At 37.0% G+C, this 24,857-nt stretch overlaps 2 protein-coding genes across 3 annotated transcripts in view; one reads left to right on the top strand and one right to left on the bottom strand.

Moving 5' to 3' along the window:
• Positions 1–11,476, bottom strand: part of METTL25 (methyltransferase like 25) — a 61,465-nt gene extending 49,989 nt beyond the window's left edge. Inside the window, exons 1-3 of one of the 2 annotated variants that reach the window (XM_035551737.2) lie at positions 11,149–11,476; positions 6,799–6,903; positions 3,758–3,922 (exon numbers count right to left, since the gene is read on the bottom strand). In XM_035551737.2, the coding sequence (XP_035407630.1) occupies positions 3,758–3,922; positions 6,799–6,903; positions 11,149–11,383 (505 nt within the window). In that variant the 5' untranslated portion in view covers positions 11,384–11,476. The remainder of the gene's footprint in view (positions 1–3,757; positions 3,923–6,798; positions 6,904–11,148) is intronic. The other variant, XM_035551738.2, reaches the window with a different exon arrangement.
• CCDC59 (coiled-coil domain containing 59) lies at positions 11,382–18,255 on the top strand. Its single transcript, XM_035551739.2, has 4 exons — positions 11,382–11,589; positions 13,190–13,412; positions 16,140–16,239; positions 18,094–18,255. The coding sequence occupies exons 1-4, from the start codon at positions 11,382–11,384 to the stop codon at positions 18,253–18,255; spliced, it is 693 nt and encodes a 230-aa protein (XP_035407632.2).
• The last annotated feature ends 6,602 nt before the right edge of the window (positions 18,256–24,857 follow it).

Consider the following 24,857-nt stretch of genomic DNA (forward strand, 5'->3'; position numbering starts at 1 on the left):
AACTGACAAAAGAAAATAATAGCCTAAAATATTTTTAAACAAACAAACAAAAAAGCACCAACAAGTGACCTGCTAAAGTGTTCACTAAAGATTCTCATTAACTTTAAAATTACGGAGATCTCTGTGGCCTCCTTAAAAAGATGCTTAATTTGTAACCATTTCAAATTAAAAAAAAAGAAGAAAAGAGAAAATAGAAAATATAGACCTTTCCTCATTTATCTTTAAACACTTTGGGATGTGGATAAGCTTATAAAAAAAATAATGAAATGAAATGAAATGAAATGGAAAGGAAAGGAAAGGAAAGGAAAGGAAAGGAAAGGAAAGGAAAGGAAAGGAAAGGAAAGGAAAGGAAAGGAAAGGAAAGGAAAGGAAAGGAAAGGAAAGGAAAGGAAAGGAAAGGAAAGGAAAGGAAAGGAAAGGAAAGGAAAGGAAAGGAAAGGAAAGGAAAGGAAAGGAAAGGAAAGGAAAGGAAAGAAGGGGAACATGAAGAAATACTTTTTTTTTTTTTTTACAAAAATGTAAGTTTTGTTTGTCTGGTCTCCAAAGCAGCACATTCACTCTGAACTATCAACCACATATCACACCTTTTATACCTTGCAATAATATGAAGTCAAATGACTGTACAGGGTAATGCTCTGCGAAGTAGAACTTGAAATAGTACTCAAGTCAAATGAACACATTTCAAACACCGAGGGGTAAATCCAGAAACAAGACCCAAGTTACAAAAACTGAGGTTCCAGTTTAAAAAATACAGTTTGCTTACACCTACTTAGATAAAGTATTTATCACCTTAGTTACTGTAGTTTCTTAACTACTTGCTTACTTATTGCAGAATGAACACTGCCTATACTTCAGCACATGGAAAATTACACTGTTTACAGAAAATTACCTACTTCTTATAAATTTTATTTTTGCTGAGTTTTATGCAAAATTTTGCTTGGGATAGGTTTTTGTTTTTTTTTTTTTTACTTTTTACTATTTTGACAAACAAGCAAACATATGGCAATCTAACAGAAAAATCTCTATTTGGGGGCTGGTTTATATGGCCAGAACTTCCTTTTGTGACAAAAAAGGAAGTGACGTTGAAATACTTCACAGAAGTACTCTGGATATCATAAAGGAAAGCTTAATGTTTTAGTGGTACTCAAATGTTGCTTATTTACACTGTGAACCCCCTAGCATAAGTAGCTGTTTCCCAATAGAAGAACTGCTTCAACCCTATACAGTGCCATTTGCACCTACATCATTAGTTATGAAGTAGAGAGAGTGAGGGGAGACTGTCTTACGGGCCTAATGCAGGTCTTCCTAAGACCTCCTACGGCAGGATGTGGGGTTTTTATTTTTTGTTACCTGTGGAAATTCAGACATACTAGATAAAAATTCACAGTCCATGCCAAACCACCACCTGTGCAGGAGTTACAGTACTGTGATTCAATTCTATCAGCCAGACTGGCAGGGACATATGCTAAAAAACATTGAGACAAACTGATATTTACAGTCCATGCAATTTAAAGATGGGTTTGTTAACAGTCACTGCATGACTATTACCTTGGCCATAAACATATGGAAAAGGTAGAGAGTACTCTAACTCCAATGTTCTAGTAATCCTCTCTTCTTACATCAGGTGCATAAAAGAAATTCTCCTTGCTGGCTTCTGTCCCTTTGGCCAGGTTCTTCTGGATCCTGTGTGCTCACTGCAAGCAACCCAATGGGGCACACAGCGAACTTTGGTAGGAAGCGATGGAGAAACCCCTTCACATTCAGACTACACTTAAATACTGGTACTTAGCTTATCAAGCAATCATTCTAAGGAAGAATAGTAAAACGTCTATATTAATATGCTGAAGAAGTTCGAGAACTATGCAAGTATGCAGTCTGTGGGAACAGGTTTATAAGCATGCTTGTTTTAGAACAGGAAAATTTATTAAAAACATCTCAAATGTAAATTGAATAATCCTGATGCATATTTTTCAGAATATGGGCAAGGCCATCATAAAGTTACTAATTTCTCAGGCTGACATGTCTCTTGATTTGCCAGGTTTAGTAAGTCAGGAAATTAAATATTTTCTGAAATACAGAATTAACTCCAAAATACCTAAAATATTTTAAAGGATCAAAACTTTCATTTGGCAACTTTCATACTACAAATACATAATTTTATATTTTGCTTTTGCCAAACAATTATCAGGAAATTCAACTAAGTTAATTTAACTGATACTGCCAATTCAACACAAAAGTTTTGAATTATAATACCATTTGGAACATGTTTTATTTTCTCAGAGAAGTACCACTTAGAATTACTACACCACAATCCCAGGCCCCAGCTACCCAACCAAGCAGCACTCCTGCAAGACACAGAACAAAATAATCATCAGTTGCCTTATTTTAGATGTTCTGTTCTGCATGACAAAAAGATGAAAGAATCCTTGTATTTTTGTCTAAGAAAGCTAATCCAAGTATGAACTTAAGTACGTGTATAACAAGGTAAAACTACAGAATTACGAAAATTAGGCAGAACACAGGGAATGAGAACATAACAAAAATGGTAAGAGCTACAAAACAAGCAAAAGAAAAGCAGTACACAGCTGTCAAAGAAGAATAGCCTCAGACTGAAAAATAGCAGAAGGAAAGAAGCCAGGAACTAAACTTATAGTAAGACCAATGCACAGCAAACCATTAACGCTATTTTAGCTATGTCCCTTTTTGTCATTCTGAAGAAATTGAAAACTGGGGACCCAAACACGGAAAATGGTAAAACTGAAAAGAGAAGACTGCTGTAGGAAATGGGAGAGATACCCAATGTATCTAATGGTGCTATCAATTAGGACAGAAATGTCAGTGGCATTTCACTGTATTATAGGGACAAAACACACTAGAAAGCAAATCCAGAGGGGCTTAGAGTCTGTCTCTGAAAAACTAATGAGAAACCTGAAAGACAGTGATAAATCTGTGATGACTAAGGACTCCATGAAGAGCACATTTTCTGTGAAAATGACAGCAGTCAAAAGTAAGTATAAACTTCAGTTTACCACCTGAAACAATAAATAAAGTCAGGGGTAAGACTTCCAATGTAAAGATGCCAACTTGAGAGTGTTTGAGTCCATCTTTTCAACTACAGAAAATGAAATTACTCTAGTTTAAAGACACATATTTGGTATTGGTTCAAAAAATACAGATTCAATATAATCAGCTTATTTTGAAATACCAAACACCTATTGGGCCATATTCAGTTAATTGTCTAAGCACGTGTTTAATATTAAACAAAAGTTGTAACAAAAAATACTACTTGTGGAGGTATGGCTGCCGGCTATTAGGCTTAGACTTAGACTTTAAAAAAAAAAAAAAAAAAGGAAAGGAAGACTAGTAATCGTGATTCTTGCTGCTGAGGAGAAGATGAGAAGAAAAAGAAAGGGAATTAATCAGATATTTAATCTGTATGTCAAATAATGATGTCCCCACTTGCCTATTTCATACCCTTTAAAACTGAGTCTCAGGAAAGCTTTATACATTCTGAGTATCATGACCTCTCTGCTGAAATTTTAGCAAGAGAATCCATTTTCTAAACAATGGTAATGAAGAAATTATCTAAGAACAAATGAATCAAAGTGAGAAGCATGTAGGAAGGAAACTCATATAGGGGAAAAAACAAACAAACAAACAAAAAAACACAACAAAACCACAAAACCACCCTCCAAAACAAAAAATCTGAAGATCCTGTAGTGAGAGAATAAAGACTGAAATATAAATGTAAATATACCAGTTGATCCTTGGTTGTCTCCTCCCAGTGCTTTAAGTAGCTCTTCTAATGGGGTACACACTCCAAGGTGAGACAAAGAATAATACTCGGCAGCCAGGGCAAACAAGTCTACATTGATAAGTTTCTCGGAGTTTTCACAAAACACGTTGGAAAATGTGTCATCATCTGTATGGAAAAGAAAAAGAAGAGATTTCTAATAAAAAGCTTAACACCTCCACAATAGTGTTGTCAGAGTACAACAAGCAATAAACATGCAGTATCAGACAGAAATAATTTATTTTGCATAAGTGGGAGAATTGGTTATTTTTCTTCAGCTGTATTTCCCTTTCAAAATTAAGATCAAGTTTTGCTCTTAGCTGAACTAGTGCAACTGTGGAAAACTCTACTATTTTAGCAGAGCTACTTTAGTATAATTGACAAGAGAATTCAGTAAACATTATCACTTCTCTTCTGTTTACAAACTTGCTCGTTAAGCCTTTCCTAGTTATCCCCATTTGACAATATATACCATTAGATCTGATTTTAAAAGAAACGCAGCTGTTCAATAGATGAAATGTTTTGACTTACAATCATTGCATTTTCATACTTTCCTAGCAGCTTTGTAGCTGGTGAATCTGCTGGGAGAATCAAATTAATTTTTATTACCAATCAGATGTGAGCCAAAGTTAGATTCCTTAGCATATTTTCTTTGACTGAGGATGAAATGTTTCAGTTTGGCATTACTTAGCTCTTTAGAAAATGCTCCCTTTTTAAAAATGAACTATTTCACTATTTTGAAGTGAAACATACTGGTATGAATCATTTACCGAGATCACTTTACATTTTCTAATTCCTCTGTATTTTAGCTAGAACAATTTGTTTAGTTCTCTATAGTTTTGCTATAAGTTATTTTAGATTTCTAAATACTTGTAAATGTTTTAAAATAGATTAAAGCTAGTGAACCCAGCAAACTGTTACACTGATTTAGAAAATGTCTCCTGGTTTGCCTTTTCTCCCATGGGTAGATAGATGTGCATACCTAGCAGGGTAGCTTTCCAGAACTTAGCCTGCCCACCTGTATAACAAAGGATGCAGCTGCTTTTATTGACCCCACCTCTAATACTCTTAATTTTCTTGCATGACTACTAGTCACATATAAATTACAGTCTATTGAAAACAGTCCCAACAATGTCAACACGTTTATTTTCACAGTGTAACATGACCAAGGCAAGAGTCCAGCAAAAAAACATTTGGGCCTAAATCAGCATTAATATTGTCTAAGCTATAACCAGAATTAATTTCAGTGTCTGCATGGCACTCTAATTTTATATGCTCTAATTCTCTCTAATACAAAATCAAAAAAGAAAGCCACTGTTCTCTATAAATGATTTTTCCTTGTTTGAACTTCTGAATATCAAGTAATTTTTTAGTTAATGAACCTTCAAGAAAGATAAGGGTGTAATATGAGAATAGAAAATAAAGCACCAAGCCAGAGTAAAGACTGTGAAGCTTTTAGGGAGAAGGGGTTATTTTGTTTTTCAATGTCTCTGTAAGATATGATACAGGAAGACATGAAATTAGATGTGTGTATTTTGAAATGACTGAGAAAAAACAATGTTTTTCTGTATTCTATAATATATATATTATATATAATATAATGGGAAATGGTAATCAAACAGCTTTAGGCAATAAAAGGGATTGCTTTTTTTTTTCCCCCAAAGTCTTGACAATCATAAAAGGAGGTAAATAACTACACACAAAGAGTATTTTTGCTTTCTGCTGAATAAATGTTAGGCAGGGAATTAAAACTTTAAGTTTCTCCTTGAAAGAAGAAACTGTCAAAAGATTGAGTTATTGATGAAGAAGAAAAATTGCTATTTATTTTGTAAGGGAGGTACACTCATTTAATTTATTTTAGAGTTTCTGGGAATGAACAGCATGCCATAAAATGTATAAATGAAGGTAGCCTGAATAAGTAAAAATGCATAGAAATCTTTATACAAGGGGGACAAATGACTAATGTGTCAAGAAAGAGAACAAAGTTTAAGAAGAGACTCAACAGGCAAGTTCACGCCAACAAGTACTGAGAAAAGGATAGAGATGACGCATTAAACCTATTTTGACCAGGCAGCTGCTCAGCAGTGTTGCCAGGTGAAGAAAAAATCTACTTTTCTGATGAGAAGTGGGTGTTCCACTTTGTTTCATGTATAATACAAACTCTTTTCATTAGTATATAGTACTAGTAACACTTGTGAAAATTCCTGCCCATTCTAAAATACATGCATGCTCCTTATTTCACTGGAGGAAATTTTATTTTTAGAATTTTAAAATGCTGGAGCACATAACGCTGAAACATATAATCTTTTTAGCAACTGGCGCACATTTTAAAATATACTGGCCAATCTTGTATTGCAAACCAAAGCAAAAATCAGTCAAGCAAAACCTTTCCTCCTAAATCCATTTTTTTTTTCATGACATGACACTGTGTGATATAAAGGACTTTTGAAAATACATTGGAACGTCATCCTATTACAAAATATGTCTTTAGCATATGTGAGACATATGAGAAACATATGAATAAAGTTGTAATTTTGTAACTTTCATTTTGAAGCATGCATATATATTAAATATCCATACTTATATATACTTATACTACCAGTGGGGAAAAAAAAAAAAACAAACAGCTTTCTATCATTACAGTGGCATCAGATACTTGGGGTACGAAAAGAAACACTGTCCTTCTTCCGTATAACAGTATAGCAATAGAATTCACAAAAATATATCAACATCACATACCAATGGTATTACAAGACTTCGTCGACTAAAAGCATACTAATATATATATGCACAACTTCAGTTATATTCAGTGGCTCAGAATTGTTGATAAACACGATCTGCTTCCATACTGAGACATGCCTGTTTTGCTATTATAGGCATGATCTCCAAGCAGGTTAGTTTCCTTTGCTGGACATAAACTCACCCTGCCAACAAAACCAAGCCTCCAATGCATGGTACCCAAACAGATATCAGAAAAAAGGTTAGTTTCAAAGCATCAAACTTGCCTATCATCTGAAACCACAATGGCATCACAGTCCAAAGGATGCATCTATAAGGTCTAGGCCAGCACACACATTCCCAGTACATCCTCTTGTTTTGACCAGAAAATCCTGAGCAATCAAGGTACCAAAGCAATGAATCAATTAATTCAAAAAATGGGCACAAATACACACACAATTAACAAATATCAAGTGAAACCAAGTCCTGCCACACCAAAAAATAAGACACATCTCTGCAGCCAACACAATCAGACCCTATCCATACTAACAGAAGTATCAAAAATCCATGGATGCTCCCATGCTCATCCCAAACCTCAAGCTGTTGTTTCTGACTCCTTAAATTTCTCTCACAGAAATCACACGAAAACAACTGTCGCAATGTACCGGAACGAACTCGCTCTATCAATTAAGAGAAGTCAGTGTCAGTGAGAGAAATTGTTTTACGAAACCGAAACCAGCCTCTCAGTTTTGAGTTTAAAGGGAGACAATTGCATTTCTTTGGGATACAGGCATGAAAATGAATATTTAGAACTCTATTGGGCACCATAAATTGTGTACTCAGTAAACTGGTTTTGTTATAAAAGAACATACCCATACCTACTTGTCCCAATCTTCACCTTACCTCATGCTCATCCAACATCCAACTGTATCACACAAGTACAACTCATCCTGATACTTTATAACTTTACTAGGTTGAAGAGTGTTTACTGAAATTTGCACTTCTCTGCTTCATTGGTCAGAATCCAGGAAAAGCTTATAAACCCAAAGCTTGCCTGCTTTATCTTATAGTATGCCAGGTGACAAAGAAGTTATCAATTCTCCTTACAAATCTCACTTAACTAGAATTAAAAGCAGTAATACACGTTATAGAACCTCCCTGAATTCAGTTGTCTGATGGAAGAACGTTAACAGGACTAGCAGGATCTCATGCAAGACAACAGGCATACCATCTGTAATAACGCTCCAACCAAATTTCAGTTGTTGTCCTAGCTTGCCAGCTAAAAGGAAAAACCCATCTACATTAAGACATTTGAGGCATCCCTCCAAACTACAGAATGGCAGTTGTTGTACTACTTATTATTTATGAATGTTAAACATGGTAGTTTTCTCAAGTTGTTTCCTCTTTGGCGGCTCTCAAGATGAAATCTAATATGTCTTTTAACCAGTTGGTCCATACATTCGCAAATAAATCTTCAGAGGAAAGAATTAAATGCCAAAAAATGGAATAATAGTACAAATGGTAACTTACAGTAAAATATGAAAACACTTAGACATAGATTTTTTTTGCATGTGACCAATCTGTGTAAATCACATGATAAATAAGATGCAACATGGCAAAAGTCAACTGTTAAATGTATAAAATATATAAAATGGTTTTCTGTATCTAAAAATGGATCTGAAAATTTTCGGTAGACTACAACTGGAAACCAGGGTTCCACCCTTTATATGGTCATTATAATGAAATATTGTCTGAGGAGTATCTGAAAATATTCCTTGAAACTGATTTACAGAACATGTAGTTGTCCTCTTGCATACAATATTGTACAACAGAATTACAATTTCTTGCTCACCTAATTCTCAGAGAAAACTACAATTCCGCATGTGCATTTAACAAAATCCCTCCAGTAAAATAAAATATTGTACAGAATAATAGTTTTGTGCCAATCTGCAGTAATGTAACTTTTGAATTTGCAGACCTATGTGAATATGAACTGACAACATTTTTAAACCAATGCTGGTCAAATGTAACCTGTGTTTTCCTATAATTTCATTTAGGATCCATATTAGGACAGATTCTGGAAAACTTTCATAATAGTATGGGGTCTGTGATTGTATAAATGCACAACTTCTCAAACTCTTGGGAAGCAAAGGTTTTACCAGGTGAAATCAAAATGCAGTTTTACACATTCTTTGAGTAAGGTATTTTAAATTTCTTCTCACAGCCACACCCCAAAAAAGGTACTTTGTGAACGACTGCATGTTAGGAGAGTACTTGTTTCAAACTAAATGTATAACTAACATTTAAATATCTGATAATTTTGAAGAACCACACATACAGTTAATACGTCACAGGAATATAAGGAAGTGCCTTTCTGTTGATGTTGGGTTTCAAGATAAGTGTGTGATATCTATTGTAATTGAGTTGAACTAATGGACTTAAATTAGCTCCCTCTCACATTATCAATCCTAATTTTAATATAGACTATTGTAGGATATAGTGAATTCATTTTCAGATATAAGTGGATGTTTGCAGGTAACTTCTCTAGGAAATTTGTATTCTATTACAATGAGTTTTCATCATATGACAGGGTGGACAGATAATAAGCACTCAAACAATTCAGGCATCAGATCAGCAAGCACATACATATTTCATTAACAATGCTTCCAATTTTCTCACACAATCCTGAGTGTGTCCCAAAACCTTCAAAATGTTAAATATCATACTATATTTTTTATGCTGGAAAAGAGACAAACTCTCTTTTTTTTAATGAGTACAATTAATCTCTACAGAAACATAAGAAGAAAAGTTCTATTTTAGCCACAGCAGGAAGGCTTCATATTCTTCTAAAACATGCGCTTCATTTCAGCCATAAATTGTATCACTTGATCCAGCAATTTCTATATTAGATTCTATAACACACACTTTGAATATGGCTCAATAAATGATTTTCCAATTTTAAAATCTAGAAAACAGTACTTTGTCTTCCTGACTCTTTCTACTTTTCAGGCCACCACCTCAGTGCCCAAATCATTTCATGGGCTTTCCTATATGTCCGGTTAGGATCAAGGTAATTTTCCTTTACAGTTCTCTTTTTGATGACTTTATCCAAATACTAGTTTTGTTCCAGCCTCTATTTACATTTAATTTTATGTTCCTGTTTTTGCGTAGAATCAGTTCTGACTCTTACTCCTTAAATATATTAAAGGTTTTTCTCACTGCTTCCCAACACTTTTGCTTGCTGTCTGGATCATTGCCTTGTTTCCAGCTGGCTCTCAAAGATAATGCATAATCCAGTGTCTTTTTCATGCATAAATAAGCTATGTTTTTTTTTTTCCCCTGATACCTCAAACTTTTAAAAAGAAGTCTTACAGTTAATATTTTGAAGGTCTTTAGATCCAAGAGACTAATGTTACAAGTGATGTCGCAATTCACAGTTCTTCAATAACTTTCCAAATTCAAATTATTGTTTGCCGTTTATGCCAAAAAGTACACAGCTCCACACACGATTTTTTGCGGACCCTTCCATTACACCCAACATGTTTTTCTGTCTCATGTGTCACTGCATGTGCCACAACTAGCGCTACATGAAAACTATCTCTGCTTAATAAGCTTTGGCAGGATGCAGGTTACTCCTCTGCTACATTCTTTGTCAAAGCTGTTAAGTGAGTTTTGAAACCAATCTCTTTGCCGGAACTCGGGCCCCCAAAATAACGCATCTGTCAGATGCTTTATCTTCATTTCTGTACCCTGCCTGGAAGCGTATTACTGGTGTATTTCCCTTTTACTTGGGGAGCGGTAAATCCTCTCATACATACTCATAGCTGCCCTCCTCTAGTTACTTGAAAATTACTAAAAATATGAAGTGCTTCTTAAATAACTTGTCAGAAATAAAGCTACTTTCTGATGTCCTTTGCCAGACACTCGTTATTACAGACATATAGGAAAGCAGCATTTAAGTCTTTTCCAGCTGTCCTCCACGTTTCCAGAGTTTGGTCATTTGGAGGACTTTAACTGTTACATCTTTCCACTGGTGTGTTGGGTTTTGTTTGTTTGTCGGTTGGCTGGGTTTATTTGTTTGGGTTTTGGGGGTTCATTTTACTCCTGTTCTTCAGATGTCAGTCAGAGGGGTGGAGCCTGACAGCTGGGACTTTCACTTCGTTTCTCAGCTTGAAATGACCGGGATGAAGCTTTCAGATGAGGCCATCATCAGAACAACCTCTGCTGAGCGCCTCTTCAAGTGCAATTCCTCCCTGAAAGGCGGTATTTTGTTTGAATCAGGCCGGCTCCACACGTATCCCAGTCACTTGGGTAAGGTTAGTGCTGCCACCCAGGCACAGGCAGGGAAAGGCAGCCACAGCTCAGCTGCAGGACGGAGCAATGGCACAGCACCGCGGCAGCAGCACAGAGGCACTGTGTACAGGCAGAGCAACAAAAACAGCAGCTCGGCAGCTTGGGGGGGAGATTCTCCTCTTTTATTAAAGCCCGGAAGACGACGTTAGACCCACGCTGGCCCAGGCCTCGACAGACAGAAACCGACTTTCTCCCAGAGACACCCGCGTCGCTCAGGGCTGCCCCGGCCCATCCCCGACCCCCGGAACCCCCCCCAAGCCTCGATCCCCTCCGGCCCCACTCACCCCACGCCCCCCCGGCGGCGCCGGAGGGCTCCCGCAGGGGGCGCCGCAGCGCCCGCAGCACGGCGTCGGGCGGCGCCGCCACCAGGCGCTGCCAGAGCCCCCGCGCGTACAGCTGCGTGGCGTGGGCCCGGCACAGCGGTAGGGCGCGACGCAAGAAGGCCGCCAGGCGCCGCAGCGCCGCCGCCGCCTCCCCCGCGGCCGGCTGGGGCGGCAGCGAGCCGGGCGGCCGCCACATGGCCCCCCGCCGACGGCTCCGACGGCCTCGCCTCGCCTCGGCGCGCCGCCCCCCGGCCGTGACGCGGTGGCGGCGCGACGCGGGAGGAGCCGCGGAGATGGCGGCGGAGCGCAGCGGGGGTGGCCGTGGGCGCGGGGCCGGGGCCCGCCGAAAGCGGCTGTGGAGGCCCGCCTCGCTGCGCGGCGTGCTGGGCAGCCTGCAGGAGGGTGAGCCGCGGGGCGCAGGGCGAGGGGCACCGGGGGTCCCGGGTGAACGGGAGGAAACGCTTCGGTACCGGGGGTGGCAGGGCGCCGGCACAGGCTGCGCAGTCTCCTCCTCTGGAAGAAGAGGCTCAGGGGAGAGCTTACTGCTCTCTACAGCCAGCTGAAATGAACTTGTGGGGAGCTGGGGGTCGGCCTCTTCTCACAGGTAATAAGTGATAGGACTAGAGGGAATGGTCTCAAGTTGCGCCAGGGGAGGTTCAGGTTGGAAATGAGGAGACATTTCTGCTCAGAAAGAGCAGTCAGGCGTTGGAACGGGTTGCCCAGGGAGGTGTTGGAGTCACCGTCCCTGGGGGTGTTCAAGGAGAGGTTGGACGTGGTGCTTAGGGACATGGTTTAGTGGGTGACATTGGTGGTAGGGGAACAGTGGGACCAGATGATCTTGGAGGTCTTTTCCAACCTTAATGAGTCTATGATGCTATCTTGCCCACCATGTTCTGGGGACCCTGCTGGGTAGGGGCTGCAGCAGGCGACCCCCAGAGGTCCCTCCCCCCCTCAGCCACTCTGTGGCTCTGTGAGCACACCACTTCCAGCCATGTGCTCCAGACACTCAGTGACGATTTCCCATTTTTCTCTTTCCTTTGAAGTTGTGTGTTAGAGAAGGAAGCGGCTTTGGAAGCAGGCTTGGATTTCTGGCAGTAGCCTATGCAAACGTAAAAATAAAGTGATGTTGAAAAGAGTGTCAGGTTGTGCAGCATGTCACTGAAATTTCAGCTTTGGGGAAAGAATCAAAGGTCAGGGCAGATTTGGGCTTGCTGCTTTTAGAAGAGAGTTGGTCACTGAGTGTCATCAAAAGCAGTGCCTCTTAAGGCTAATGCATTCAAAATAATATTAGGAAAAGTATGCTGGACTTCATGTTGGTAAGTGGTTATGTGTGAGACTGAAACTACCATTAGCTTTGTTTCTTTCAATGGTAAATAATTCTATGATGAAGCATACTTACGAAATTGTAGAAAAACTTCTTGGACAGATGTAGGAAGAGGGTAGCTAGGAATAAAAAATACTATTTTTGTGGAAAGATATAATGAAATATTAATATGGCATAATAACGTATTAATAGTTTAGTAGCTGAGTGACTTTTTTCCTGGGGCATTATGGCTGAGCAGGCTGCTTAAGCAGACTGTATCACTCTATCAGTGTTGTCTTGACACTGTGAGTAGAAATGTATTTTGGAATTTATTTTGATGTTGTGTGCGAAGCTGCCACAAGTAGAAGAGAAGTGTTAGTACATCTTTTCACTGGATTGAAAAAGCAAAGGCATATAATGTTCCATATAAATTAAATGTCGTGTTTGCGATGGTGTGTTTTATTAAGAGATTAGGTGATAATTTTCAGTAAATCTGTAAAAGCTACAGTGCTGCATTAGGAATCAGATTTTTATCAATGTTTTTCTTTGAATTTTTGACAGATCCTAATGAAAATTACCAAAAGTAGTGGCTTTTTCTCTTTGAGAAACAACATGGGTGGGAAGTGGTCCTGGCAACAATTTGGTTTGGTACTACTTCAGTACGGGTGTATTTGACTCCCTTTTCCCTTGTGTTTTCAGGACAAGGATTTGCATTTCGGAGAAAACAAAAGATTGAAAGAAAATACAGGAAATTATTGAAAAAGGAACGAAAGATCCATTCACCACAAGATAATCAATTTGTTGATGCTTATCCAGAGCACTTGAAACATCTTTACCTAGCTGAGGAAGAGAGGCTTAAGAAACAGTACAAGACACCAGATGATTCAGTTTTATCAGAAGAAAAACTTAATAAAGCAGTAGAGTAAGTTTTTAAAATATGTCTCTAAAAACAAGTAATTGTTTTCATCCTTAAAAAAATATCTTTGATCTTACACTTCACAACTTGCTTAACTGAAAAGGCTGTTAGGCCTTACATGTTTTTCTGAATTGTTAGAAATTTTAAAGATGTAAGTTTGTTGTGTTTGCATCAGAGTCAGAAAACAAAAATTGATGTCAGAGAGATAAAATGAAAGTTACCATTGCACTTCAAGGATTCAGCTTAAGAACAAGTAAGCGTTGGCCTTTTTTTGGGTATTCAGTACCATATCAACAAAGATAAAAGCCCGCGTTTCAGGTAGTGCTCATTTCAGTCTACAGAGAAATTTGGTACCGTGTGCCTTATGGCAGGTTTGTATCCCTAAATTAAGAGAAAAATAAACAAAGCCAAAGTAAATATTTTCAAATACACGTACTTTAAAATACAAATAAGTCTTTAAAATACAAATAAGTCTCTTATTTGTATAGTGGTAGTTGAAAGTGGTTGGTTTCCTTGAAATTGATTTTTAAATTGAGATTTTCTCAATTCTAGCAGTGTCCCGTAGTGTAACAGTCTAATATCAAGATCAAAGTGCACCAAAGATTAATTTTAATATTCCCACGTGGCCTTAGAAGATGAACATGTTTCGTCGTCATCTTCAAAAAAGAAAATGTGATGATATTCTGTTTGGTGTTGTAAATGCTTGATATTTGTCTAGATTTTTTGCATTAAATTAATTCTTCATATTTTTAAATTAATGTCATTTTTCATAAATATTTTTTACATTATCTTTCTGTTCCCAGTTTGATAAGTTGTCTTCTTCATACTGCATTTTTTTCTGCTAAAACGAACAATATTATGTGCTGTTATCCTTTTGTGATGTAGCTTGTTTTTAACTACAAAATTAAAAAAAAGAGATGTAGTAAAACCTTATATAACATAGTAAAGTGTTCTTGATCAAAATTTTCATTTTAAATAATAGATGTCATAATAGTTTTCCATTTTTTTTTCTATTTACTTAAAACAGTTTTCCAGTGTGTTTTTTTTTTATTTACTTAAAATGAGTGGGAGAAATCAAACGAAGTGTTTCATTTGAGGTCTAATAAATGTCAGATGATTTAATGTATTTTTCCTGTTTGGCAGTAATTCCCCCTGACATACTTGTTAGGTTTGTCAGTAAAATGAAAAGCAGTACTCATTCAGATCTAATTCTATTATAGCAGTGTTTTTAAACAATATTTAAGTATGGTGACTGAGACAATACCTTTTTGTCACTAGTGCAAGGAATGCTCTAAATCTTTGAATTCCAAGGTGTGTATTTACATTTAAACTTTCTGGGGAAGAATACGTGAGAGAGTGGGGGTGAAAGGCAGTCAGATCTAAACCCTGCAGTGGGAGAAGGGTAGAGTTTTGTGTGGAATAGGCAGTTAATTCACAGGGGTATCTGAGATAGGACTGGTGTTTTTTTTCAAACCAGATTTTTTTTTTTTAAGTTTGCTTAACCTAAGGTTGTTGTGATTATAAACCAAGTTAGTAATTCTGCATGAATGTGGCTGCTAATCTGGGAGCTGGGGTGAAGTGTACGGACTGTTAAATAGGCTTCAGTGTTCCGTGGGGATGAAAAATAGGACTTTGGCTGGATAATTCTATTAAAATATTAGTATATGTTGCAATTCAAGTAGTTTTGCACTTCTGAGAAGATGAGGTGTCATTACATGGTATTGCCACAAGATGGAGATAAGAATTTAATAATATTTATTTTTTCCCCGGAATAGGAGTATTCATGTATGAAAGTATGAGCAAATGTCTTCACTTAGCTTTTTGATTTTCTGTCTGAGAGCTTCTAGATGATGATAGTAAATTTTCAATTTTTTTTTTAGCATGAGCAGTAGACTAATCAAAAGCTCATTCTGTGAACAGTTATTAAATACCTAGCAAGGCTTGTGTTTTTCAATTGATCATGTGTGAAATGTTTGATACCACACTGCTTATGTGATGGATTTATTGTGAATCAGGAAATAAATAAATAAATAAACAAATAGAGAAATCCACTCACAGTAGTGTGTAAATCTGTAAATGCCAGACAAATGGCATTTTTTTTTGTACTCTTTTGTGAAGGATACCTGCTCATTTACTGAAATTGGGAATGGATATAAATTCAGCTCCTAAGCTCAGAATTTTTTCCCCTCGCCACATCAGCATGACTTCTCAGGTTCACAGTCTTATGACAGCTAGTTGCCCTCATATCTGCAGTTGTGTGCATTTGGACCCATAAAGAGATAATGCAGCTCCAAGCCACAGCATACAGTTTTTCAAGCTCAGAAGGTCTGGTATGGTGGGGGGAAAAAAACTCTTTAGGCAATGCTCAGGCTTCGTGGGACACTATCCACATGAAGATCCAGCAGATAATGTGTGTTACTGAAAATTGTGTGCAGTCCAGACTTCAGTATGCTCAGAATCAAAGGAACTTGGTTTGCTGAGTTGCTAGATGCTCACTGCGTGATGTGCAATGCTGTTGGGTATGATATTAAGTGTAGTGCAAGTAGGTATTCATACAATGTGGAAAGATGATCTTTGCTTCTGAACATAATCTATAAGTCTGTATTTCTAATTAAATTCACCAAGTATGCAAAAAAACAGTTGAAGGCTATGACTGCACAGTGGCTATGGGATATATAGTTATGGGCTGTCAGCAAGCAGACATATTTAAATTTCATGTACTTCTTCTTACAGGTCAGTTATGACTGAAGAGAAGTTTAAGAAAAAAACATCAAATCAGAAGGCAAAAGAAGAGTATGAGAAAATAAAGGCTGAGCGTGCTAAGAAGAAAGAGGTAAATCTTAAACAGATATTTTGGGATTGTAGAGAGACTAAATTGCTCCAGATAGGACCGTAGGAGGGGAACATAGGTATTCTTTCAGTCTTACAGCTTGCCAGTGATACTCAGGCATGCAGGTCTTTTGAATTATGACTCTTGAGTTCTTACTCTTTTTGTCTTGCACTTTCCGTTAGATGGATTTTATTAGGTTATTTGGTTCATTAATTTTCCTTGAAACAGTACAGGAGAGTTGCTTGAGAGGAGAGGATAGCATTTTTTGGTCTTATTCAGGATATTTAGGACAAACAAGCAGTAGCTCAGTGCCAGATTAGCATTAATCATTTATCTGTAATACTGGTAAGATAATCACACACTTTTTCCACCATGTTTGTTAGCAAACACTGTTTTTGATGTTGTTATTTTGGGAAGATAAATAAGCATAAACATAGAGTTCTAGCTTCCACACAGTGTAAAACCACTGGGATTTAGTAGAGGTGAGAAAAAAAACACAAATGTAAGTAACACGTACTTAAGTAAGATGAATGTTCTCGCTTTGAATAACTGGTTGGTTGGTAGCCTAAATAGATGTTTACAACAGCGTGCTAAGTAGCAGTAAAAATTATTAGGGAGTGAATTACGAGTAAGCTGAAGTTGATATTACTCTTTTTTTTTTTTTTTGAAGAAAGAATAGTGTTAATCATTACTGTGGTAAAATATGCAAAGCATTCTGAACAGAGAGGTATTATCTGTTCAGAGGTTGTTTTTTTTTTTTTTTTTTTCCCAGAATCCTCTTAGATTTGTGTTTAGAAATATTCTGGGGGTTATTTCTAGTTAATTTTATATTCCCACATCAGAGAGCATTCTAACTAATTTTTTTACATCACAGAACCTATCTGTGCCATGAAGACAAACATAATTGATAAACTGTCATCTATTAGGATGTTCTTCAGAAACATCTGCCTTTGTGGTCAGCATGGTATTGAATTTCAACAAATCAGCTTTATGAGAAGAATCCTTTAGTCTGATTTGTGATGACTTGCCTATTTTGGTAGGACATGATGCAAGTGAAGGAAGCTAGTTAGCTTGCTTGTTGTGAATGTTTGCCCAAATTACTTACTAAAATTACAACACTAGAGAAGGGGGTGTGAGCTCTTTGATAAAAAACAAACATAATATAATAATTATCCTTATAGAGAGAGTGCCTCCATTAGTATTTTGGTTGCATGCATGCAGTGTTCTCAAGAAGTAAAGTGTCTACAACTGAAAATTGTGTTAGTCTTTTTTCTGTCTTAGTAAAGACAGCAATCTGTTTTACTTTGGAGAGGACAGGTCATGTCATTTTGGTCCTGATTAAGCTGCCGGTACATAATGCTGCTTGTGATGCTGTCCTGGTATCACAAATATGCCCACTTTCCAGACGGGATGTGTCCCATATCCCATCTGCTAGGCTCATGCACATGTGTCCGGTATATTAGCACATCTTTGTCTTTGGCAAGACATTTATGTGGGGGCAGCTGTATCAAACTCTTTCCGTCTCTCAATCAAAAGGAGAAAGTGGAAATTTTTTTGGCACTCTAGCCATTAGAGAAAAAAAGTAAAGCAGTTCATTTGGCAGAAGGGATGTTGTACATTTTTAGCTGTAAATCTTTATAGGATGTTCTACTGAAGACAACCTGGCTCTTCTCTTAAAGCTTTAGGCAATATAATATGTTTTGATTTCACTATGCTCCAAAAGAGAGTCTTAATTCAGCTTTTAAGAGTAATGGTCTAGTGTCAATACAATATCTAATTGCCAGTGTTTTTCCAAAAAGAAATGATACTGCTTATATATAATGTAATTTTTTCATAATTGTCGCTATTTCATTTTAGGAAGCAGAAAAAAGAAGACAACAAAGAGAAGAAGCTCAACGGTTGTACAAGCAAAAGAAAATGGAAGTTTATAAAATATTGAGTAAAAAGACCAAGAAAGGACAGCCAAATCTAAACTTACAAATGGAGTTTCTTCTTCAGAAAATACAACAAAATACATAAACCTCTGCTTAAGTCTTAATGACAGGTTTTGAGTTACCTGTGGACAATTTATTAAATGACTTCTAATAAATAATGTCTTTTTGCTTCTATCTGACTTTTGATGTTGGCTTGATTTATCTCATCAGTCCAATGGTGGAGTATATTCATTCTGAAAATATTTATTCTATCTAGAGAGTCAGTGAGACCTGGTACCTTGAAAATAAATGGTCTATATTTCTAAACTTAAATTCTGTTAGCTACGTAATATCCTAAATTCCAAATCGTTAGAGCTTGGTACCATCTACATCTGCATTGTGTAAAGTATTTGTTTTCTAGCTCTAGTACTCACAATAACAGGAAGTGTTAGTCACACTTACTGGAGTGGAGTAAAATGAGAGGAGTAAAACGTGACATAGTTGATACCTCATGGACTGCCAAGGCTAGGAGTATTTTGTGGACTGTTGGATAAGGTTTGGCACATGAGAGAACATAAACTCTACTCAGATGCCTATTTACCATTCCCTACAAAGAGTAAAAAATATCAAAGGTCAAAAAGTGCTTTGAATTTAAAGATGTAGTAGATTTAAATCATTTTTGGCACAAAGTATATATGACTTTTTTCAAAAAACAAATATGTGTATGATAAAGATTATTTAGATATTAAAGTAAGGATTGTCTTGGAAGAAATTTCTCAGGACATTCTCTGTAAAATTTGCAATACTTTTACAGTATTACAATATAATTATTTAGAAGTTAAAGCAAATGCAAAAAAAATAATCCTTATTTAAAATAAAAAGGTATGAATAGAGATATAAATAATTTTCAATTGTTTGAAAAGTGCTGTTAAATGAAGAATTAGAGTTTGAGTTGTCTAAAATGCTTCTTATTTCAGTATCCTGAGGGTTTTTCCACACTTTGCAAGGCTTTCCATCTTTGCTGTGGTATCCTTTAGGAAAAACTGAAAGCAAGTCCTAAGACAGTATATGAATGTGGGAGACTTTTCTTGAAATGGGCATGTCCTTTCTTCTAGGAGAGAAAGGGAATGTAAATTTGACAAGCCAATATTGTTCTATGCTTTACCTTCTGTGGTTTCCTGAAAATTGCTGTAATTGGCAATTTTGACTGGCTTTGAGCAAAAACACTTAAGAGGAAGAACAACCATTTATCAGTAGTGCACAAGACTTTCAATGATAGCTACATCTAACTTGTGAATAACACAAAACAAATACCGAAAGAATTTGTGGTTGAAGTTCATCCTCTTTTGTTTGCATGTGTCTGTTACCCTGTGCAATTTTTTAATACTCTAGCTAAGGAAAGCACAATGTTAAGCACGGTGTTCAAAGTTGTCACCTTAAAAAGACCTCACAGTTTGCTGCCAGTTCAGTTACACCTGCTGGGCAGATATCTGCAGTGATGTCGGATTTCTACTTATATAGGAAAGATTTCAGAAAACTACAAGTCTTACACTAGTAATTCATTGATCAGTGGCCATCCTGGATTACTGCTACCACTGTAGACTGGTATACCATCTGTATACCAGTACATTTTTAGAGATGGTGTATAGCTGTAAAGCATTTGGATGAAGTTTGAATGATGCATTTGAAAACCAAACGTGTTTCATGTGTTAAATTTAGTGAAAACTTTACTGGCAAAGTATTCCATATGCTTGATTCTTCATGGGGAGTAGCGTAGATAATAGGTGGTGAATTGAATTAATAGTTTATTTTGTGATACAATTTTCCCATTTTTTGCAAATTGACTCAAATATATAATGTAACCAGTTAGCATTCATAATTCATTCAAGTTATTTAATACCTTTACATCCTACCCTCTTTAGCAATGAGAAGACTCAGTTGATGATGTGTGGGAAAGAACAGACCTCTCTCTGAAAAGCAAACCCTATTTTTTCATTCATGTTATTCTTCTCTGCTTTTGTTAAGGATTAGAATTTTGTTAAGGATTGGAGAGGAATTCAGGATACATAGTGTCTGTTCCATGATACTGCTCATAAAAGGTAGAATGATGCAAGATTAAGCTTTTAACTGTTGCCCTTCTCTTCAGTCTTTCTACTCCCAGTACTTGGTGATGGGTGACAGGAAACAGACCACTGGTTTCCTTGAAGTGGCACCTGAAAATGCCTCCCTCTCTTCCAACAAAGCTTAAGACAGCCTGATCAGGTAGAGCACTTAATCAGAGACTGCCGTGGTATCTGACCTTAGCCCCATCATTTCTGGTTTAAAGTGGGAGAGGGAGTTTGTCGTTTCACCTTCTCTCCTTCATACCTTAATTTGATTTGGAGATAAGGATAAGGGGGGCTGAAGAAGAAAGTTAATTTTCCATATTTCCTCACACTTTACTTTGCTGATTACCATGAAGTAGCAGCCCAGGACAGTGGCAATTAGAAGCAGGTACAGTCCAGTGTCTCAGCTACTTCCTCTGCCTGCAGTCCTGCAGTGTGAAGCTCCTTGAGATAACTCAGCACCACTGGAAGGCAGAGATGCAGCAGCAGTAGCTCTGAGTAGCCCAAGATCAGGCAGAATAGGGACTCGAACTTTTGCTTTCATTTACAGAGTGTAACAGCTGACCCATCATCTTTTTCTGGAGAAAAGTATTGAGAATGGATGGCAGGAAAGGTTTGAGGAAGGAAATAAAGAGCTAATTAATTCTTTGATCTGGTCATCACTAGAAAAAAAGTCCAATGTGAAAGATACAAGTTTATGGAGGCTATCTGTAAAAGCTGCTGCTTTCAACTCTTAATTTGAAATGGATGAAAAGTTAGTTCAGTAATAAAGCCTTATAGTAGGCACAAATGATTTCTGTACCAAGAAATGTTTGCTCCTTGTACTGTTTTTATTATTATTATTATTATTATTATTTATTATTAAATGCTGCTGCGAATATGTAGTGAAGATGTGGAAACATGAAAAAGAGGCACATAAGTCCTGCCACAGTTCTTTTTCTTGTCACACACTCAAGTTCTCTCTTCTGTAGCGGTTTGTTTTCTGCTCTCTGAAAGCTGCAGATCTCAAGTAGTTAACGTCTCTCAAGTACGTCCTGTGAGTACAATGAAGTGAAAGGGATAGGGCTGCACAGTCTGAAATCTTACTCTTTAAATTGGATATTCGATGAATGCAGGTAACTTTAGACATCTCTTTTTTTCTTTTATTATAGACTGGTGAAGCTGTGAATTGGAAATAATGGGGGAAGAAACCATTAGGTACAATGCATCCTTTTTTCTTTTTGGTTCTGTGGAACAGAATGTGAAGCTTCCCAGGCTCTTTTGCAGGTAACTTCTTGGAAAATCACAACAGGAACGTAAATGGATCATCTCATTAACTGGCCTCGAAGGTACTAGGACTTTATCACTCTGTACCCATCTCAAAAGGTATATATTTAGTGCTACTAAGAGGAAAAAGAAAACAAATACTTTTCCTCCTTTAAGACACTTAGAGAAGCTTTGGAAATATGGGATGATCTAGATCTTTTAATCTTTACAATCCGATAAATTATGCATACACTAAAAATTAGATAAAGAACATGAAGTTAAAAACCTGATTGTAACCTTAAAAATAGTTGTTTAAAATCATCATTCAAAGAATTTAGAAGCAGTTCTAAAAGGATTAATGGGCAGAAGTATTGTGAGCATAAGAAAGGAGGAAAGGCGCTGTATTTAATAAAATTAGTGAGGACAGAGCTCTGGAGCACCAATTTCCAGAACAATTTTTATTAGCTCATGTATGCCTTCTGGAAGCTGCTGAGTGAATTGTTAATAATGAACTGAGAGCCATGTAGCTACCTAGCTGGCTACTCTAAATAAAACCATTTTGGCATTGGAGGGTGGGTAAAAAAATAAGAATCTGAAGTGGTTCAGTCTGAACTCTTGGTAAAAGAATTGTTGGTCCATTCACAAAGCTCCTATGTAACTGGACCCACAACATATCTTTTGTGCACAGCTTTTGGCATGAACCTTGTTGTCTTCTAAGTGGTTTTCAATTAAGAGTAGCCGATCACTATTTTCAAGACTGGATTTATTTCTCTATTTTCACAAATTAAAGATTATCCACCCATTTGTATTTATTTATTTATTTATTTTTAATATCTTGATATCAATCCAATAAGGAAACATGCAAGTCTGCTGAGAAACTGTATTTGAGGATCCCTCTTTGTGAATTAAAAAAAGAAAATAAACATTAAAAGAAAAAGAAAAACAAAAACTGTTATCTTAATGTTTTACTAACCTATTCAGTCTACATTTACTCACTAGATAACATGATAAGAAGTGGCATATAGATTTAAATTCCAAATATGCAAAAATACTGGATTTTATTTGGTCTTCTAAATGCTGTGAGACAGTTTGTGTTACAAAAATGTCAGTGCTAAAAGCAGTAAGAATATTTCTCTAAGCAGAGACTTTGGTTTCTGCCCACAGTAGGCGCTCTGGTGCTGGAAGCAAGGACCTGCAGATTATGTGGTTATGGCGACGTTGCACCCATCTGCTTATGGACTCTCAGGGTGGACTAAAGACCTGCTTGGTTTGCTCCTCACTACATAAATTCGGAGCTGAACAGCAAACAAATACCTTTATTTTTGACTTTTATAGTTGACGGTTTATGAGAGCTGATACTGTGCTTTAAGACTGTCCCTTGAAGCTGAGGAGCTGTTTTGGGACATAGAATAAATGTGCTGTTTGTTAAATATACACACAGCATCGAACATTGGTGTCTAGCTGGTGTTAGGAGGAGAAATGATGAGTTCATCTAGACCGTGATTTTATCCTCAAATCATTTAGTTTGTTTTCATCTGTATTAAGAGGAACGTACAATCAAAAGTAACAGCAGGCTGTTGCTGAGTGGTTCTTTTACATACTTTTAGCATTACGATTGCTTTTATCAGTTATGTTTCAGTAGTCCAGGGGATTAAGGTGAATTCTGGAGATTTACAGTCAGAGCCTAACCTTTTCATTTGGGTCCTCGTATTTAATGTGATTGTAGTGGCTAAACCCTTTTCTTCTTGAAAGCTATGCAGTAACTAAAAATTTTCAGTGACAAATGTGACTTGTATCATGAAATTGTACAGCTCGTGTTTTCAGATGGGAAGCAAAACACCAAGTGCACAGAAAGGGAATCATCTGGTTAGTTGCAAGTGACTTCAGCCCATGCTGAGGATGACAGAAAGTACAAAATGGATATGAGTTAGAGTAGCAGTTCTGTAGCTACCAGGAGGATTTCATTTTGAAGTAGCTGTAGCTGTCACCGATACTTTGGGAAGCAGTGAACAAATAGAGGCCTTATGGAAATAAAAGCAGATATGTGCATTCAGGACCATGGATACTAATTCATCTGTGGTACCCATAAATAGTACACGTGTTCAGACATACAGCACACAGGAGTGCCTGTAATGCAGTAGTGTCAGTGTTCCATTCTGTGCATTGAAGGTTTAACAACATGTGAGATCCCAAAACAAGCATATGGTGCAATACAGGCTTGGCTTGCCATATGGTATTGATTAATTGTTCATATGAAAATCATATGAAATCAATCATATGATTTCATTGTTCCTGTGTTTATTACTTGGAAAAAAACGTAATAGACTGACAAATTTATTATTTTTCTTTATTTTAGAGGTCAGAGTTTTACATATGGTAATGCTGCCATGTAGTGAAAGATGTTCTGAGATATGAAAAGTAGTAAGGGAAATAACAGTCAAGGAATCCCTAAATATTTTTTTGAGAAATTGAAGGTACATTTATTTGACCTGTTTTAAGATTTTAACAGTAACATTCTTATTCTAATGTTTTCAAGGTTTTCTGTAGTCAATGATACCATCAAATGTCAAATAATCTCATCTCAACAAAAATCACAGATAGGATTCCTAAAGATATATGTATCCATAGGGAGTTTATGGCGACTAGTTCTAACATTTCGACCTCTAGAGTTAGGCGAGGTGAATTCTACCTTGTGTCTTGAAGAAGCCTTTGCAAGGGTCATTTACAAACAACATTTAGTTAGAAGTCCATCATGCACAGTGCAGGTCTGTTAAAATTCATACTTAGAGAAAAAAAAAAAAAAAGATTTTTGAAGGGTAAAACAGTCCTGGACCCCTGATGAGTACACAGGAGTATACGGTGTTCCTCAGATCTCTTTGAGCAGGAAGCTTTGATTTTGCTAATGGCAGTTTCTCAATTCCGCCCCTCGCCACCCCCCCCCCCCCAGCCTTTTTTTTTACTTAACCCATAATGATTTACTACAAGGATTTTTTTTTTCTTTTCATTCCTTATGTGAAATAATAAAGTAGCAGGACTTAAATTAACTGCCAGTTGCAGACGGAAAGTACATGTCCTACAATTGCTCATCCTAATCTAAAAGTCAAAGACATGCTGATTTTAAACTGGAAATAATTTTCCTCCTCTTTAACATTAAAAAGACTTAAACTGTACTGCATATTGTAGGTCAACAGCTTACTCACAGCAGTTACACATATGGCTTAGATTGCTTTAAGGAGACCCAGGTGGTAGAACCTGTACAGTAACCAGATAATGCTGGTTTGCAGTAAGACCTTCATGTTTTATCAGTTATTAATACATATGTTCAGTTTCTCTTACTGCTCAGTTAAGTTAAATGAAA

This window comes from Cygnus atratus, chromosome 1 (assembly GCF_013377495.2).
Source record: "Cygnus atratus isolate AKBS03 ecotype Queensland, Australia chromosome 1, CAtr_DNAZoo_HiC_assembly, whole genome shotgun sequence".
Classification (NCBI taxonomy): Eukaryota; Metazoa; Chordata; class Aves; order Anseriformes; family Anatidae; genus Cygnus; species Cygnus atratus.